At 37.4% G+C, this 20,249-nt stretch overlaps 1 protein-coding gene across 4 annotated transcripts in view; it reads right to left on the bottom strand.

Moving 5' to 3' along the window:
- LOC104597598 (kinesin-like protein KIN-7K, chloroplastic) overlaps positions 1 to 20,249 on the bottom strand; it is a 68,548-nt gene that overhangs the window by 27,062 nt on the left and 21,237 nt on the right. For all 4 annotated transcript variants that reach the window (XM_010259228.3, XM_088891371.1, XM_010259229.3 and 1 more), the window contains exons 6-8: positions 17,527 to 17,592; positions 17,343 to 17,396; positions 2,720 to 2,779 (exon numbers count right to left, since the gene is read on the bottom strand). In XM_010259228.3, the coding sequence (XP_010257530.1) occupies positions 2,720 to 2,779; positions 17,343 to 17,396; positions 17,527 to 17,592 (180 nt within the window). The remainder of the gene's footprint in view (positions 1 to 2,719; positions 2,780 to 17,342; positions 17,397 to 17,526; positions 17,593 to 20,249) is intronic.

Below are 20,249 nucleotides of genomic sequence, written 5' to 3'. Positions count from 1 at the left end.
AACTCAAGGGCAGGCCGAATCATAATATGTTTAATGTCAAAACAATTATAAATAATATATAAATACATAGGAATTGTTTATTTAAATGATATATATATACATATACATATGAAGAAATATATTATAATTAATATAGCAAGACATGTAGATATTATACAATTTTATTAGTAATGCATCAATCAAGAGTCCAAGGCAAATATTATATAGATTTTTAAAAAATTAATATATGCTAAAAGCCAATACTATTTTATTATCTATTACAGTGTAAGGCATAAAGCATATGCAACTATAATATATGAGTTGTTATATATTTTTTTCTATTTTTCTACTTTTATTTTTTAACATTAACAAAAAATTCAACTAAAAGTTTAATTCTTAAATGTTTGATAAATAATATTTATATTTTTGTAAACAATAAATATGTTATTATAAAATGTAAATGAAAATATCAATTATTAATTTATAAAAATTTATAATCTTAACTTAAAATATATATCAAATCTATTAAAATTTTGAAAATGCATATCATATGGAAATACATAAATTTTAATTACTAAAATAATTATTTCATTATTAATGTTTTATTTTTATGAAATTTTGAAGTTAAAAATTGTTTTTATATAAAACGTAGATTAATGAATTTAATAGATTCAATTTATATTATATTTTCAAATACTTTGTAAACGATAATTTTATTTTTGTAAATAAAAAATACATTGTTATTTAATGTAAATTAAAATATTAATTAATAATTTATAAAAATTTAAGATATATACCCTATGGAAATTTATAAAAATTTAAGTATTAAAATAATTATTCTATTATAAATATTTTATTTGTATAAACTTTTAAAGTTAAAATTCATTTTTGATATATATATGTGGATTTTATAAATTATTTATTCCATTTATTTATAAAATACTAATTTTGAATATTGTTCCTTTTAATTTATAGTTGAAGTTTTTGAAAATAAATGTAGGTTGTTTTTTGTTTGCATGTAAACATTAAGTTTAATAAAAGTTATTTTATTACCCTTACTAACACGAAATAACAAATGGCTTTGTGGTTAAATGCGCACGCATTGACCAACGTGGGTTCGAGTCACGCTACTCTCATTTTTTTATTGTGAGATGCTGCATCATTAGTCGAAACCATGGTCGAGACGCTTCTGTATCGACGCATATCGGCCGATACTATGCGATGCGCGTCAATACAGTGGTGTATCAAACTGATATGCACGATTGGCAGGATACACCTGCAGTCGTAGCGTATCCCATATTGGTGCAGCCTGAGAGTGATACGATACACCCGATACCAGGCGTATCGTATCAATATTTTAATCCATGGGCACAACCATATTGTAAATATTCATTCCTTTTACTAAAAAAATTCTTTGAAAGTTACCAATAGAAAAAACATCTATACTGGAATAAAACTTGGCTAGCATTATTTAGCCAACCCATAACTATCTTGGGAGTCCTCATCCACCTCTATATTTCTAAAACTAAGTTCTCTACTTAGTCTTAGGCCTTGTAAGGCATCCATATCAACTCACCCTTTTCAAGCCCCCAGCTCCTATTGGTCAAGAGACATGACTGTTATGACTCCATGACTATTCCTGAGTACTCCTATGCCAGAAAAGAAAAAGGATTACCTATGCTACAGCCATCAAAATTTAGCTTTATTTGGTGTGTTAGGTAGGCTCCACTCCACTGAAAGAGTAGATCCATATGTAGAAGGATTTTCCACCAATTTCCAGCCTCTAACAATGTCATAAGCAGAGAAAGGTGCAAAAACATCTAGTGTTTTAAAAAATGACCATGAATGCATTACATTAAGCAACATTTTCAATCCGCAATTGAATTGGATGGTTGGACCGATCAACCTGTCATTTGGTCAGGTTTTTGGGTCCATTTGGCCCCAAACAGTTTACTTGCAAAAAATGTTGATTCAGTCAATGTACCAGTGACCTAGCTGATTGAACCGCTGAACCATTTGACCCAGTCAGTGGGTAATGGGTTAGACAATAATTCTCTCTTTTTTTTGTATCTAGTCATTTCCATCACTAATAACAAAAGTTCTCATTTATCACACTTATTTTTTATTAACATGATGAATATATAACATTAGAGACGGGCCCAATTTTTTCAGAAATTTTTCTATTATTTTCTTTTTTTTTTTCTGCTTCTTATCTATTTTGATGTTTTATTATTTGATTTATGATATCATGGGGTTGAACTGGTGGCCCGCTACCCAAAGGAAAAAATGGTTCTATTTCTAGGCTATTTTTTAAAACACTGATATCAAGTAAAATCTTTTAGCCAAGGTTGTTACTATCACTAATGTTTTGGATGAATACATACTTCCTAATTGAATCCACCCTTCATTCTTAGTCATAATTCATAAACACTCAAACCCTGTGCACTCAACTTTCCTACTCAAGATTTTTTCTTGAATATCAGAAACTTCAGGGGTTAGCTTAGTTATGGACATTTAACTTACACACAATACCTATCTTCACATATGGTTCCTCATACCTGTTACACATATGACCTTCAAAGTAATGCACAAAATTTGTTTTTAACAGAATTTCCCAGTTACCTTGATGCATATTGAAGAGATTTGGAAATTAAAAATTGAGTAACAATGAATAAGATAGACATATTTTCTGGAAAAATAATAAACCTATTCTAAGGAATATAAAGTGAAAGACTGGCACCTGAAGGTCCTCTCTTATTCTTAGGTTCTGGCCTGCAGGATTCAGCAAGTCATTAACAACCTGAAACAAAATATAAAAAAAAAAACTCAAAAGGATAGTTTGCAAATGAAAAATTAACGAAATATAATTACTCTTGGAACACGAATATAGCTTTAGAATGCTCATGTACATGGATATAAAAGCATTAATCAATCTCCAATTAGAAGAGATTAAGCTATTTGGTTAAATGGATATATGTATCAATGTGATAAGAGGGAAAAAGAGCTTCCAATGTACCGTAGAAGAATTCGGGAAAAAGAGACATTAATGGGAAAAAAAACAAAATAATTTGGTCATAAATACACATAATGGGGAGAGAGAAAGAGAGAGGGAGGATGGCTTGACTCTCTTCTACCAAATTATTACAAATTTCAATTTTATGAACCTCCACCTTGGGAAACTTGAAAAGAGAAATAAAGATTAAATATTTATTAATATGAAACATGGAATATTTTTTAGTTCTGCATACATCAAAAAAACAAATATGAGCACATTGTCCATAATTTTTTTTGACAAGTAGAAAGAAAATTTTATCAAAAAGAAAAAACAATTACAACCTAGGACGGTGTTGAGAAAACAGCTCCACAAGAGCTAAAAAATAACATGCAACCAAATCCCAAACAAAAGGCCCCCAAACAACTAACACCCCAACCAGCCCAAAAGAAAACAGCAAAAACCAGCGACCAATACAAAAAGAAACCTCTGGACCAAGCCAGCTGAGCCCGGGAACCAACATAGAGCAGCCACGAACCTCCAAGCCTCACCCTCTCACCTTCATCGAAACCCACATTCTTCCTTCACTCTTCATCAACTAAATCTGACTCCTTTCCTTCACCCTCCTCCCAATTCTCATCCCTTCCCCAACTGCGCTTTTCTTGTTCTTTTCCTGCCTTATATTTTGTTCAAATTGTTAGATTGCCTTCCTCACCACCGCTTCTCCCCCCAATCTAGACAAGTCTTCTTGCGATTGCAACCCAAATTCGACCCAAGGGAAAAGGAGCACCTTTCTTCTTCTCTCACCTCAGCTTTTATAGAAAAACAAGAGTATTTTGAGTGAAAGAGACAACACAATGTTGGGTTGTGTCATCTTCAGCTTTGGTGATCTTCTGGACCTAAATCTTTGGGCATGTTAACCACCTAGGGAGCTTGTGGACTCTGTATCAGGTAACATTCTACCCAACTATTGGAAATCAATTTGGCATGCTAATTCTAAATCGATCCATAGAGAAATCTTGTTTCTCATGAGAGATTCAATCTCTCCTAGGGCTGAATTCAAGAATTATTGAAATTCACCATCCCACCATCAAGGTTTGACCTTTATGGCTTTTCTTCAGCCTATTCTTCAGACCTTTGGTGCAGTGGTTTGTCCTTCAAGTAAAAGTCTACTAATTTCACTTTACTTTTTACTTATCAAGAAAAAAAGGAAAGGCTTACTTTTATTTACCCTGTCAAAACCAAATACTAGGAAGATCATTGTTGCAGAGATTTTTTCTTTACGGAAGGATTTCCTTGTTTTTTGCCCTATTTCCTTGCACAAAGACACTTTGTCCCCAAGGTGTTTCTTTCTTGAGAAACAGTTGGTATGGGACTTGGGTTAATGAGAGGCCTAAAGGACTCTGAAATGAACAATGTTTCCAAGTGTGATGCCAAATTTCGGACAGCTCACTGTAACATTCTTAAAAATCTCCAAAAGAGTAGGCCCAAGTGGTATCTCTCACCAAAAATGTGTCTTTTATGTTGAGAAAATTGTGAAATTACATTTCACTGGTTAATCTTCTATCCTTTCATGTCCAATATTTGGGAAATTTTTCTTTCTGTTTTTGGTAGAAGGTGGATTCACCCTAGGAAACCTTTTTAGTCCCTCACTCTTCTCTCCAACCAAGAAAAGAGGAAAGAACCTGTAGAAATGCACTAAAGCAGTAATTTTGTGGTGTATTTGAAAGGAAAAGCAAGGAAGACATTATTGAAAAATTACAATTCAGGTGGCACTTTGGTGAATGTTGAGTTGGGCCGATTTCAAGTTATTGGGCCCAGTCATTTATTTTTTATTTTTAAGTTGTTAAGTTAGGAAAGTAGCCACCCTACTAAGGGCATTCTTGTAATCTTTCATTATTTTATTTTAAGTATATAATTCAAAGAGGGGTTGGCGGCCAGACCTATTCAATTCTGGCTTCATCCCACTCTCTTTTCTTCTTCTCTCTCCTCTCTTGCTGAAACCTTTCAGTGTCCTCTACTTTTCTTCACAAAGTATACATCAGAAATAGTTATCAGCAACTTCTACTTGGTATCAGAGCAGGCTGAAGGCTTCTTGAGCTGCTCTATCATGCATCCCTAGATCGGCCGAATGCATGGTGATTTGAGAGGTTGGTCGAAGATCTCAGGTAAGCCCAGTTTTTGGATTTTTTGGTGGATCTGTTTTGCCCTGTAGCTGGTCTAGGGTTTCCCATTAAATTCAGGAAGAACTAGAGAAAGGGGGAGAGTCCTGTCTTTGTAGGACTCTTCAATTTTGACCTAGGAAGTGGCGCCCTAACTTTTTAGGGTTCCTTAGAGTTTTCTGAAGAGGGCGGTTCAAGTCCTATCTTTTTTGGAGGTCTCTGGAGAGAGCGACTGCCTCTTCTCTCTCTTCTCCCGTCCCGCAGAAAGGGAATCTTTTGTGGGAGGATCATCTGGGGTACCAGAAGGGATTTATTTCATATTCTTTCATCTTAAAGTGACCTTCTAACCCTTTTTTTAAGAATTATGGAGGGTCAAGGAGCTAAAAACAAACCTGGGAGTGAAATGCAACTAGTGGGAGGTGTCGGAGAACTTTTCAGGCCTAGGACCATCACTATAGTTAAGTTAGATGTTACAAACTATTTAGAATGGTCACAATCTGCAAAGATGGCCATTGGTGCTCATGGGAAGTTGAGGTATATCACTGGTGAGGAAGTGAAACCCAAGACTAACAGCTCCCGGTGGGTACAAGAAAATTATATGGTAATGACTTGGCTGTGTAATTCGATGCTGCCCCATATAAATAAAAATTTTTTGTGGGCAAATACAACTAAGGAAATATGGGATGGGGTTGCAGAAACCTACTCACAGAGTGAAAATGTTGCTAGGACCTATCAGTTGAGGAATCAGATTATTGCTACCTGGCAGGGAGATAAACCTATTGTTGTTTATTTTTCGGCCCTTAAAACCCTGTGGCAGGAGATTGACCATCTGGAGACAATTGTTTGGGAAACCACTAAGGATGCAACTGCCTACCAGAAGCTCTTAGAGAAGTATAGAGTCTTTGAATTTCTTGCTAGTCTTAATCACGAATATGATATTGTAAGGCAACATATCCTTTCCAGGGACAGTGTTACTCTCTCTCAGGCATATGCCTTTGTATCAGGAGAAGAGAGTAGGAGGAATGTGATGATGAAGAATTCTGGTTTTGAACAATCAACCATGGTCAATACTGTGAAACCTAAACAGAGTGGAGACTGGGGTAGCAGTGAAATCAGGAAGGAAGATAAGAAGGATCTATTTTGTGATTACTGTAAGAAGCCTAAACACACAAGAGATACCTACTGGAAGCTTCATCCTCATCTTGTGCCGAATAGACTTAAAAACAATTAGGGAAATGCTAACATGGCAGTCACTGGTGACATACCTAGCCCCCTACTACAACTACTTTAGAGTCTGTTACAGTTGCTACAGTGAGGGCCGAACTTGAGAGATATGGGCAGTTCCTAAATCAGCGAGGTATAGTCCTAATCTAGTAATAGGTGGACAGCTAGGTATAGGTGGTTCTGATGAAGCACATTCTACTTCCTTTGCTCATACAGGTAGTTCACATGTCACTGCAAACTATGTTTCTACTACAAGTAAGGAGGGACCTCCTTGGATTATAGATTCTGGAGCCTTAGAGAACATGACCATAGTTCCACTATTTTTTCTTCTTACCAACTCTATTCTGGCAGAGACAGAGTCTCCACAGTCGATGGATCTCATGTTCCCATTGCTGGGAAGGAGTCGGTCAAGATTACTGATTCCATTTCCCTACCCTTTGTCCTTCATGTTCCCAGATTGAGTACTAACTTGTTATCTATTAGTAGTTTGACTAAGAACTTGAATTGCATAGTGATTTTTTCTCCTGGTCATTGTGTTTTGCAGGACCTGGATTCAAAGAGGACGATTGGGAGTGGTCGTGAAGTGAATGAAAACTACCTCCTGGATGCGCTTCCTCATCATTAGGGTCATCATGTTAGCAAGGGATATTGAGTCAAAGTCTGTGAGTCAGATTATGCTTTGGCATAATCGTTTGGGTCATTTGTCTTTTTCTTCTTTTGCGCTTCTTATTTCCAAAGCTATTTGAGTCTGTTAATCTGTCTAGTTTAGAATGTGAAGGTTGTCAGCTTGGAAAGCATTGTAGACATTCCTTTAAAGCTAGTAATAAAAGGTGTTCATCTGCTTTTGATGTTATTCATTCTGATGTGTGGGGACCATACCATGTTCCTTCTATGGGTGGCTATCGATATTTCATTTTATTTGTGGATGATTTTTCTTGATATTCTTGAATTTACTTAATGAGATCTCATGATGAGGTACCATCCTTGGTTCAACAATTTCATCAGATGGTACTAACACAATTTGGGGTACGAGTGAAGGTGTTTAGAACAGACAATGCCAGGGAGTATTTTGAAAGGAACCTTGCTTCATATTTGTTAGAGTATGGAATTATCCATCAGAACAGTTGTTCTTACAGTCCACAGCAGAATGGTGTTGCAGAGAGGAAGAACAGACACATTGTTGAGATTGCAAGAAGAATCATGATCACATCTACTGTTCCAGTTCGGTTTTGGGGTGATGCAGTTCTCACAACAGTCTTCCTGATTAATAGGGTGCCCTCTCATATACTTGGATTCAACACCCCATTCAGCCTCCTTTTTCTTGAGGGAGAGATGTTCCACATTCCTCTTAGGGTGCTTGGATGTGTTTGCTTCGCACATGTTCTTGGTCCTCACCGCTCGAAGCTCGATCCAAAGGAAAAGAAGTGTGCTTTTCTTGGGTATGCAGAAAATCAGAAAGGGTACTACTGCTATGATCCAGTCTTTGGGAGTCGGTATGTTACTATGGATGTCACCTTTTTTGAGTCCACATCCTTTTCTTGAAGGATCCTTCTCAGCTGGAGTGTTTTGGGGAAGTGAGTGAATAGTCTTTTCCTCTTCCAGTTCCAGTTCCTGTGTCCACTCCTGTGTCTGATCCTCCTATGTCACCTATCTTACCACCTCCCTTGCGTCCTGCTTCTCAATGTTACTCACGACAACGACTTCACAAGGAGGTTGATTCCACTGCAGAAGAACTCACATCACTTCCTATCGGTTCCTTGGAGACTCCAGATTCACCTGACATGGATTTAGGTATTCCTCTTGATCCCTCTAATGTTTCAATTCCTATTGATTCTACTAATCCCATTACATATGACTTGGACCTTCCTATTGCACTCAGAAAAGGGAAGAGAAAGTGTAATGTTCATTGTATTTCATAGTACCTATCCTACAATGGACTTTCTCCTTCTTATCGTGCTTTCCTTTCTTCCCTTGACTCCATGTCTATACCCAAGGGTGTCAGTGAGGCTCTTTCCAAACCTGAGTGGAAGACAGCTATGCAGGAAGAGATGGAAGCCTTAATTAAGAATTAGACATGGGAGATTGTGGATCTACCAGAGGGCAAAGAGACTGTTGGATGCAGATGGGTTTATATAGTTAAATACAAGACAGATAGAAGTATAGAAAGGTATAAGGCCAGACTGGTTGCAAAAAGGGTACACCCAAACCTATGGCATTGATTACTTAGAGACCTTTGCACCAGTTGCAAAGATGACTTCTGTTCGAATCCTTCTCTCTCTTGCTGCCACATACTCTTGGCCCCTATTTCAACTTGATGTAAAAAATGTTTTTCTGAATGGAGATTTGCAAGAAGTGTATATGGATCTTCCTGCTGGTTTCTATAGTGATGTTGAAAAGGGGAAGGTATGCAGACTGAAGAAGTCACTTTATGGTTTAAAACAATCTCCCAGAGCATGGTTTGACAGGTTCAGGAAGGATTTGATTGCTTTTGGCTACACTCAGACTCAATCAGACCATACTTTGTTTGTAAAGCGGAGGGGGTCCCTGGTGTTAGTCCTGATTGTTTACGTGGATGATATTATTGTCACAGGAAATGACCTAAGTGAGATTGACAGTTTGAAGAAGAATCTACACAGAGAATTTGAAATTAAGGATCTTGGGGAGCTGAGGTACTTCTTGGGCATTGAGGTTGCAAAATCAAAACATGGAATTTTTATCTCAGAGGAAGTATGTTCTAGACCTCTTGCAAAAAATAGGGAAGCTTGGAACAAAGGTAGCCAGTACTCCTATTGATCAAAATCACAGAATTAATGCATTAGAAGGTGAGTTGGTAAAGGACATTGGGAGATATCAGAGACTTGTGGGGCAACTGCTATATTTATGTATGACAAGACCCGATATCTCCTATGCAGTGAGTGTGGTGAGTCAATACATGCATGCCTCACGAGTTCAGCAATGGGGAGGTTGTTGACAGGATTCTTGCTTATCTGAAGGGACACCCAGGCAGAGGCATACTATTTGCTGACCATGGACAGTTGAAGCTAGAGGCTTATATAGATGCTGATTGGGCAGGATGCCTTGATGACAAGAGGTCTACATTAGGAGTTTGCACTCTTGTTGGGGGTAATCTAGTCTCGTGGAAAAGTAAGAAACAGACAGTTGTGGCAAGATCAAGTGCAGAAGCTGAATACAGAGCCATGGCACATAGAGTTTCAGAGCTTCTCTGGATCCGCTCCTTGTTAGGAGAGATTGGTGTTGAGGCAGAAGAATCTATGATGTTGTACTGTGATAATCAGGCAGCAATTAACATTGCCCACAACCCAGTTTAGCATGACAGGACAAAGCACATTGAAGTGGATAGACATTTCATAAGAGAAAGGGTGACTTTAGGGGAAGTTTGTCTTCCATACATTGCTTCTGATATGTAGCTTGTTGATGTTCTGACAAAAGGTGTTGCAAGGAACAAGTTGGAGCATGATCTATGTAAGTTGGGATTGTGTGACATTTACTCCCAACTTGAGGGAGAGTGTTGAGTTGGGCCGATTTCAAGTTATTGGGCCCAGTCATTTATTTTTTATTTTTAAGTTGTTAAGTTAGGAAGCTATTGGTCTTTAGGCCCATTAGTTTATGTTTTTAAGTTGTGACTGTTCAGCTACTTAAAGTAGCCGCCCTACTAAGGGCATTCTTGTAATCTTTCATTATTTTATTTTAAGTATATAATTCAAAGAGGGGTTGGCAGCCAGACCTATTCAATTTTGGCTTCATCCCTCTCTCTTTTCTTCTTCTCTCTCCTTCTCTCTTGCTGAAACCTTTCAGTGCCCTCTACTTTTCTTCACAAAGTATACATCAAAAATAGTTATCAGCAACTTCTACTGTGAAAACATTGGAAGCATTTAAACACTGCCATTGACAACATTACTAGAAATTGGCAGAAAATGGAAATTTTCTCCATATACAGATATGTTCTTTCATACTCTTGGTCTACTCTGTAATCTTTAAATTAAACTTTGATAGATGCAGTTTGGAGAACCTAGGCCTATCAGGTGTAGCAGTAGTCTTTAGAAATTGGGATGGAAATACAACGGCCTTGTTTTTGTTAGAATGTTAGAGTGATGTTCGGCTGATAAGAGTTCTTATTAGCCCATTCTTATGTTTAACTTATCTTGTAACTGGGCTTGTGTTAATGGGCCTAATCCTGTTTAATGATTTAAGTCATCTGGGTGTCCCATCACTAATCAGGGGCATCCCAGTAATTTCTTGTACCTTGTACTATATTCATCTATAAATAAAGAACTGGTCGACTGGCTAGTACAGTTCGACATTTTCAGCATCTCTTCTTCTTCTCCTCTTCTCTGCTACTTCGACTACAGTGGTTCAACTTTCAGTTTTCATAGCAAATTGGCTATGATGACTCAACTAGATCCAATTTGGAGGCTGTGTTGCAAGGAATGAGGATTGTTAAATCTCTTAGTTAAGGGGGCTCCAAAACAATCATGGGTTGGTCAAGGAGAAAGAATACAGTATTGTGGGTTCACAGGTAAGGCAATTGCAGGGAGCTGGGAACAAGTTACAAGCGGATATTGAAAAAAAAAACGGTTATCAGTGCACCTAAACCAAGAGCATGACAGATGGGCTAGGTAAGGAATCCCTAGAAATCAAATGAATTGGGGTTAAATTCCCTATAAGAGAATTGCAAAGGAATTCAAAGGGGTGACTAGTTGTTGGAAATGTGATTTTCATGTGTTCATTCAAAGCCAAATGTACCTAGGTTTTTTCATTCTCTTTTCTAATTGAGTCATTCTATCTACAGTTACTTTTCTTTACAACTAGTCCATACTCCATAGACAATATTGTATGACAACCAAATGATAGGTGAGACTTATCATGGGAGATGTGGATGGCCTAGTTCCTTATAGACCTAAAATATCCTAAGGATGAGTTTGGACAGCTTACTTTTAAGGTTACCACATAGATAGTTTCCATGAGATGGTGTGGTGTGATCTCAATCATTGGGGTGAGACTCCAAAGTACCATGTGGGTGTGTTCTGGGATACACACTGATAAGATCTAGTTAGAGATTAATTCATGTCTTCATGAAAGGATTTCTGTGTCATTGTTATTTGCATGAATCTCTCTTATGCAAAGTCATTTTAGTCCTCAGACTTGAGGAGTTCTAGGATTGTAGGATTGTAACCAGCCACTTTGATATACCATGAGGATGGTTGTCGATGCCTGCAGCTATGAGACTCCATATGTTGGGTGTTTGTGAATGATTCTATTATTTTGTAAATGCCCAACAAGGACCCTCAGACAAGAGAGTGTTACTGTCAAAAAGTTGAGCCAAATCAAGATATGGCCGAGAGTCCTAGTCAGACTAGGACTTTGGTGGAGGAATCTCAATGAGACTAGGACTCCTATATGAGTCCCTAGGTAACGCCAAAATGAATATGGAAGAATCCTTGTTGAACTATGACACTTAGGGATAGGGAGGAATCCTAGTTGCACTAGGATTCTAGTATTTGGGTTTCAAAGGACTTTTGGATGAATATGGAAAGAGTGCTTGTGGCACTATAACTACAGGAAAGTTTTTAAGGCTTTTCCTGTAGCATCTTGATTGAATTATGAATCCCTAATATACTCAGGCGATTAAACTTTTTGATCAATAACAGAAAGCTTTATTAATGAATAATACTTGTGAAATTTAATTACAAAAAAAGGGGAGGTAAGCTATCTTAACTCCCCAACATCAAAATGACAAAGAAGACACTAAAAGTTTGCCCAAAACAACGAATCCTTAGCCACCCCTTGCTTAGCTAACCCATCAGCCATTAAGTTAGCACTTCTCTTCACCCAGCTGTATTGCACTTCTAAGTCCTTACTCAGCCAATTAAATTTTTTCTTCTCATTGTTGTAGCTCCACAAGCCACTGATATCTCCTTTCAGCCACCTAATCACCACCTCCGAGTCCCCCCTTAAAAACTAGACATCTGATGCTTAATTCTCTTGCTCTTTGGATTCCTTCAAGAACTGCTAGAATTTTGGCCCTAAGAGAGTCACCCTCTCCAATTGGCCCAGATAACATGGCAATAATATACCCCTCCTCATTCCTGAAAACACCCCCTATCCCAGAATGCCCCGGATTCCTTAAGCTACATCCATCAAAGTTCAGTTTTATGAATCCGGCAGGAGGGGGGGTCCAAGAGGGTCTACAGGTCCTTTTACAAAGAGCAGCAGTAGCTACCTCTTTCCACTTTCTCAACAAGTCTGCCATAGAAAATTCAGAGAATATCTCCATTAATTTCAGCCAGTGAACTACCCTTGAATGTATCAAGTCTATTAGGTTTTCTGTGGTTCTTTCCTTATCTGAAAAAATTCGTGAATTTCTTTCTTCCCATATTGACAAGCACGCGGCAGCCCTAATGCTTCTCCACATAACCTTCCCCCTTTTCTTAGGCCATCTAAAGAATGAGGGAGAGAACAAGCGTTGCACACTCACGGGGGGATTCCAAATATACCCAAAAAGGGAAAACACCCATTCCCAAACAGTCTTAGTAACTGGACAAGTAACCATAATGTGGTAACCTGTTTCCCCATCAACTTTGCAAAGAATACACCTTTTGGGAGATAAACAGCAATTGGGCCTCTTTCTTTGAAGCAAATCGTTTGTGTCAGAGAATTAAATGCTATCAATTGTTTTGAAAAAGTTTCAAAGCAAGAAACTGAATTTCAGGAGGTTTCTTAATGAGAGCAAAACTCTTGGTCAAAACCAAAACTATGGTGGTTGGTCGAGATAATGACTTTTTATGTGGTTTGAAAACTAAATTTGAACATTGTTGTACAGAAGGACTGAATTGTAATTTTAGTTTGCACGTAGGGGCCAATGTAATAATTTTCAAGACTTAAGGACTTGATTGCAAATGTGTAGTTGAACATCTTTACAGCTTTAGGAAGCCCTAATCCCAACCATATATTAGAGAGAGTGCATGGAAGATTCCAATCCAAAAGTAGAGAGATATGGTGTCTCCTAGAAAACCTTAATTCTTAAGGATGGAAACCCTAATAGGATCTCACACCCCCCCCTAAGAACCCTGCTTCTCATGATATATTGCCTTGACCGTATAGGGTTCAAACCCAAAACCGACATGCATCCTTTCAATTGTATTTTTTATAACAAATTTTGAAAACCTGAAAAGCCATTAAATTTAAATTGGAATTTGGTATATAGGTTCTAAGGTGTCACTTTCTTCATTAGTGAAAGAAGAAAATCCAAAATAAATATGAAAAGAAATCCTAAGTTTTAAGGCTATGGAATTATAAATCAACAAATTACAAGAATACCCTATAAATATGTAAGAGTATCATGACCTAGCAAGGTGGGTCAACTAAAACTTGAACCTAACTCAGGTTAAAGAATCAAAACCCTAATCCAACCCAGTGATTTAAAAGGCGTGGGAGACATATGCTTAGAGGCGCACCTCTAGGCAAGGCGCTCCCAAAACACCCTGAGGCGTATGCCAGAGGCGCTAACACCTCTGAGGCGTACGCCTCAGGCGCCTCTTGCACTTTTTTCATGAGGCGTGCTAAAGGCGTACGCCTCATGCACATCTTATATAAAAAGACAGAAAAAAAAAAAGAAAAAAGAAAAAAAAAAAGGAAAGGAAAGGAAAGGAAAGGAAAAGAAAGGGAATGGAAAGAAAAAGAAAGAGAAGAAAAAAAGAGAAAAGGGAAGGGAAGGGAAGAAAATATAAGGGGAAAGAAGGTGGTTTGCCACTTTGCCCCCTGCCCCTTCGATTGGGGGGCGAACCCCCACCCCCTTCAGCTGGGGGGCTTTGCCCCCTAGACCCCCCCTTTCAACTAATGTTATGCATCTTTGTTCTTCTCAATATAAAAGATTATTATTAAAAATAAAGAAAAAATGAGATCCCCCCTTCCTCTTCATCCTCATCCTAACCCCCCTCCTCTTAAGGAGGCTTATTCCTCTTTGTGTTCAAGAGGCTTACACCTCATGCCTCTAGGTAGTGAAACGCCTCGCGTCACGCCTCTGCATTTTAAAACATTGATCCAACCCTACATCTAAATAAACCTAACCCTAACCCAGCCCTATAGGGTTGGGTCAAGTTGAATTTACCGTCTAACTCAACCCATTGGCATCCCTACTAGTACATGGAAATCATTGTCTTTGATCAAAGACAAGTGAGAAACCATAAACTCTAACTTCGTGGGACCTGATTGGACCCAATGTGGTAGAAGGATTGAATTGTAATTTTACTTTGCATGTAGAGGCCAATGCGATAATTTGTAGGACTTAATGTGTAATCTCTTTGCAGTTTTAGGAAGTCTTTCTAATCCTAACCATAGATTAGAGAGTAGATGGAAGATTCTAATCCAAGAGTAAAGAGATATGGTATCTTCCGGAAAACCCTAATAAGATCTCAAACCCCTCTTAGAAACTTTCTTCGCATAATATATGAGATATTTTGAGATGCATGGTATGACCATCCCTAAAGGATAAATCAAACCAATGCTTTGTAGTGCCTAATTGATCTAGGACAGAGTGTTAAAAAGCCATAGAAAAAAGGAGCATTGTGACCTCCATTAGAGAACTCAATTTGGCCAATTGGATCAACATTCTTGGCTGGATTTTCAATTGAAGATTGCTGGTTTGGGTGTGAACTTCAGGATAGAACAGGTATGAAATAATTAAAAATAAAAATAATAAAATACTCCATGGTAATCTTGGGTTTACAATGAACCAAATTAGTTTTCTTTCTTGCAATTTCACTTTCACTAGTAGGATTTGAAGCAATTAAAAGTTGTTGTTAAAAAAAGTGGTTGAGAAGAATGTGTAGATGGGTGAGATGTAGGGATAGTTTGTGTAGATACAGAGAGAGGTTTAAATGAGGCTTTCTAGGGTTTCTAGATTAGACAATTTCTAGAAAAGAGTTTCTAGTCTAGGGTTTTGTAGAAACTGAAGAAATTTTGAATTTTTGGATGTTAAAGATAGGTTGAACCAATGGACTTGGTGTCTTCTAATATAGATTATAGCTCTAAACTCTAATCCACATGTAGATCTATCCTACAAAAAAAAGAGAATAGTAAAAGAGATAGAAATACTAGAAGAGAGTTAGTTTGCGGAAAAGCACCAACATAAGCTCCAACAGGGAGAAAATGAATTGTAATTCCAATCTCCTTTGAGAGAGGTAACTAGGGGATCCGAACTATTGTTCACATAATTACAAAATTGCAACTGCACACTAAATTATGAAAATATAATGTAGATATAGTCTGTTCACCCTATGGTCCCTATTACATAAAAACGTTAACCTAACACTAACGACATCACAATGACCCACTACACAGCAAAGTAACAACTTACAATGGCTGAAGCCCACATAAAAATGTACAGTGAGCAAATTATCCCCATGGCTCTTTTTTGAAAAGTAAAAATAAAATTTTATTGATAAAAAAAATGATTACAACCCAAAAAGGGGTGTTAAGATAACACCTTATCCAACTCATAATAGAAGGATTACAAAGACACAAAACTAACAAAAAGAAAAAACAAAGAACCCCCCCCCCCACACACACACACTTCAAAAAGTAGCTAGCCTTCAGCTTCAAACATCTCGTCATACCCATCAGCATCCTCATCCCAAGCATTTTCTCCTTTCCGTAACAAGTTCTTCATTCTCTTTTCAAATACTTCGATAGTTCTTCTATTGAACTCCTCACCTCCCCAAAAAAAAAGCCCTAAACTCTTGCCAATTCTAACCTCCTTGTCAACCAGGTCCTTAATCTCCACTATCCCCCTCCTTTCCAGCTTGTTGAGACAAAGTGAGACTACTCTCACCAGCTTGACCTTCCTCCTCCTTATCCCCTAACCTTGGCCTAACCTCCAGACCTTCCTTTGTCGAGGTCGACGTTATCTCCCCTACTACACAGCTTGAAGCTCCTTGCCCCTCCTTTCATCACCCTTCTTCTCGATTCTAGAACTTTTAATCTCTTCCTCTTGTAGACTCTTATATTTATTGGAAGGACCTACCCCAATCAATCTGTCTTTTAGGCTCGAGAAAACCTTTGACAAATGGACAAAATGAAACTTTCTTGTCTCTTTGGCTTTCTTCACCCCTTCTAGAGGTTCAACATCTCCTTCCTTGTTCACACTTCTTCTCTGACCTGGATGAACTTCAATCCTACCAATTGAAACTTCAAACTTTTGGAAATTCTCGCACTCTATTGATGAGTCAGTTTTTTCATCCTTGTTCAAAAGCTCTTTCGCTGTTTCGCATCCTCAACACAACCAAAAGCATTCGGTCTCTTGTCATCATCCCCCTCCAAGCCAGCCCTACCTAACATTCCTTCCTTGCCCTCCGCTTCCCACCTTACTAACCACTTCCCTACAGCCCACCTCCCTTCCCTCCTTCTGACCTTCTGAACAAACAGCCCCTTGGTGCTCCACCTCCAAATTCCATGGTTGTGACAAAATGGAAGAGAGCTCAACTACGAAATCACCAAAAGAAATAAACTTTACCTGCTTGTTGGCCAAACCTTGTCTTACTCCTTCCTTCCACCGCATTGTTTCCTTATATCAAAATTATCATCGTGGCTGCCGCATTGATCACCCTCCTTAAGATTCGCACGAACAATCTCGGCTCTCAAACTCAAGAACCAATTCCCAGGATTCTCAGACTGAAACATACACCCAAATCTTCAACTCCACTTGAACTCTCTCTTGTTCAAGATGCTTAACTTGAAACGAGTCATCATAGAAATCCCCATAGCTCAAAATTTAAAAAAAAAAAAAAGTAAAAACAAAAAAATCCTAAATTAAATAGCAAAAGGAGAAAATACATAATACAAGTATTACATTAGACTGAGAGCTTCAACTTAAGAAACTTCAAAGACAAAACCATTAAATTATTTATTCATGACCATATAAATCACAAAATGAAGCAAATAGTTTGATTAAAACTAAAGAAACTGACCTCATTGTAGATTTCCACATATGACACTCGAAGAAGAAATTCCCGATTTGGAGTCTAGGACAAAGATGAGCATCAAATTAACTAGCACATTTAATAAATAAAACATATATTTTTATTGAGGAATAATAAAGTGTACAATTGCAGCAAAAATATAGAACAATAAGAAGTAACCAATTTATGATACCTCTTGAATGATACTAAAAGCATCCTTCACAGCCAAGGGTATGATTCCAGGGGACCTTTGATCACCCTATCATTTGTGCATTACAACAATAAGAATATTGTTTCAAACCAAACAGCTTCATTAATTCTTATGCGTCAACTACATCCCACACCATGGCTTATATTTTGGAAGAAAAATGATTAAAAATATGTTGAAGAGCATTATATAAAAACAATAAGCTTGACTGTTACATATTCTTCAGCATTAAAAGAAATAAATTTTGTCTGAGAGATAAAAATGCAACATCCACACACTAGGTTAGTGGGTTCTATTGGAGCCGAGGCTTTTTCTAACAGGAACAGTAAACCACAATGATATTAATTTATAAAATTTAGAGAACTACAAGAATTCCAAAATGGTTGAAATGGAAGAGACAATTACGATAACATTGGGACGATTATGTAAGCATTATGAAGAGTATCGGAGTCTTACAAATTACCCCTTGGGCCTGCTTCCCCCTAACCAAATTATCCCTCTGTAACCTCTTTCCCAGGTAGAGAATCAGCCATGCTATCTATTTGCATTCCTTGGAGTATACCAGAACAGGCAGTTATAGTTAGCTAACAAAGATCTTGCTTCTCTATTGGAGCTACCATGTAGTTATAAGCTGTATGTGTAACTTCTCAGAGGGCCCTGTTATTTGCATCATCATACCAAGGCAGCAACAATTTTTGCACCCAAAATGAATAGCTCATTCAGATGGATCCCATGGTCTGCTAACTCTCTTGCAAACAATATGGCTAAGACGAAAGCAAGGCAGAGAGAGTTTGTGTGGTGAGACTAGACCTTGAGCACAGAAGTCATTCTCTTATGTGTATTTGCTCTTGTGTTTATTGGTAGCTTTTGTTGTTTCTCTTTTGCTCACCCATTGTTTCCTGGGGATTAGATGGTCATATTCTTAATAATTTATGCATATGTTTCTAATAAAAGCTATCTGTTACTGACCAAACAAGAAACATATAAACAGAGATAAGGATATATTCATGTTCTTTAATTTTATTCTATCTTGTGTCCTCATTGGTCTTCATTTATTTTATTTAATCATTACAAAGCACTATGTTCAGTGTTGAAAGTAAAAGAGGGTAGGAAAGGATACAAACATTGAGGTTTGTTCATTGAAAATGACTAGACCATTTCTGTGGAGTTTCTTTTCATCAATCTCATTGCATCTTAGGGCTACTCTTAAGTTCCCTTGGAAGCTCTCATTTTTATTTTATTTTTATCAGTAATATTCATTTTAATTTTTGCCCATCTCAAAAATCTCATCTCAGTTACAATCATATAGGCTCTTTTGACTAGGTTCAATTTCCTTTAATGATCCCCTCACACAAATAAGTGATTGATCTTTTATCATTTACAACATAATTTTGGGAAACCATCTCAATTTTTATTATTTAGCATAGAAAACCATCAACGGTACCACTTAGAAGAAGTGATTTGTTAACGGCTAAGGGTAGACCAAAAAGGACATGGGTAGTAGTAAGAAATGATTTAAGCACTAATAATTTAACAGTGGATATGGCTTTAAATAGAACGGATTGGCGAAACAGGATTCATGAAACTCTGGCTCTCTTACAAGGCTTGAAACTGGCTGAGCAGATTGGAGCAACAGATTTAGAAATTGAAGGAGATTCACTACTGGTCATATCTTGGGCAAAGCAAACCAGTTCAGCACCTTGGAAACTCAAATTTATCTTCAGAGAAATTGACCTACTTGCAAGGAGGTTTAACTCTCAGTTTGGTTAGATAAAAAGGACAGCAAATGGTTTGGCGGATGTCTTAGCTAAACAGGGACCAAATAAACATACTTTATTCTGGGCCAAACTGTAATTGTTTGTATTTTGGGACACTACAGTCCAGAAACTTAAAATCTAGTACCTTAATTAATGTCAATGAATTAAAAGTCTTATTTGCTGAACAAAAGAAAAGGATTCATGTAGTCAACCGCATATAGTTGGGATAAGGCATGGATGATGATGATCTCGATTTTTATTATTTAGAGCATGCATATGGACAAGTATAATAAAAGTTACTAGAAAGATAATATGGTGAGTTTTGGAAAGAAATGAGTGCCAAACAATTAATATGGGCTCCATTAAGAGCATGTATGAGGGTGCAGCAACCAATGTTAAACACCTATAGGAGATGCATAAGTTTTCAATTATGATGGGGCTTCACCAAGACTCAATACTTAACCCTTATTTATTTGCACTAGTCATGTATGAATTGACTAAACATATTCAGAAGGTCGCATGGTACATGTTATTTCTGATCATCATCATCTAAGCCTTGTCCCAATTATATGGGGTTGGTAACATGAATCCTGTTTTGCCATTCCTTCTATTCAAGGTTAGAAAGGAGATTTAAAATGAAGTCATACAAAGGAACCTAGGAGTAGCTCCATTATGTGATAAAATGAGAGAAAGGAGATTGAGATGATTTTTTTCATGTGAATAGAAGACCATCTACAGCACCTATTAGAAAAAGTGATTTGTTACAAGCTGAAGGGGCTATAAGAGCGAAGGGCAGACCGAAAAGGACTTGGATGGAAGTAATAAGAGAATGATTTAAGCACCAATAATTCAATAATGGATACAACACCGGTGATCTAGTTTTAATTGCTGAAACCAAATGTCGTGACATTTCGCTAATGTCATCCGACTTACCGACATGAAAATGGATGG

This window comes from Nelumbo nucifera, chromosome 7 (assembly GCF_055504915.1).
Source record: "Nelumbo nucifera cultivar China Antique chromosome 7, China Antique-T2T, whole genome shotgun sequence".
In the NCBI taxonomy this organism is placed as follows: domain Eukaryota; kingdom Viridiplantae; phylum Streptophyta; class Magnoliopsida; order Proteales; family Nelumbonaceae; genus Nelumbo; species Nelumbo nucifera.
This window is presented reverse-complemented; position numbering and strand designations above follow the sequence as displayed.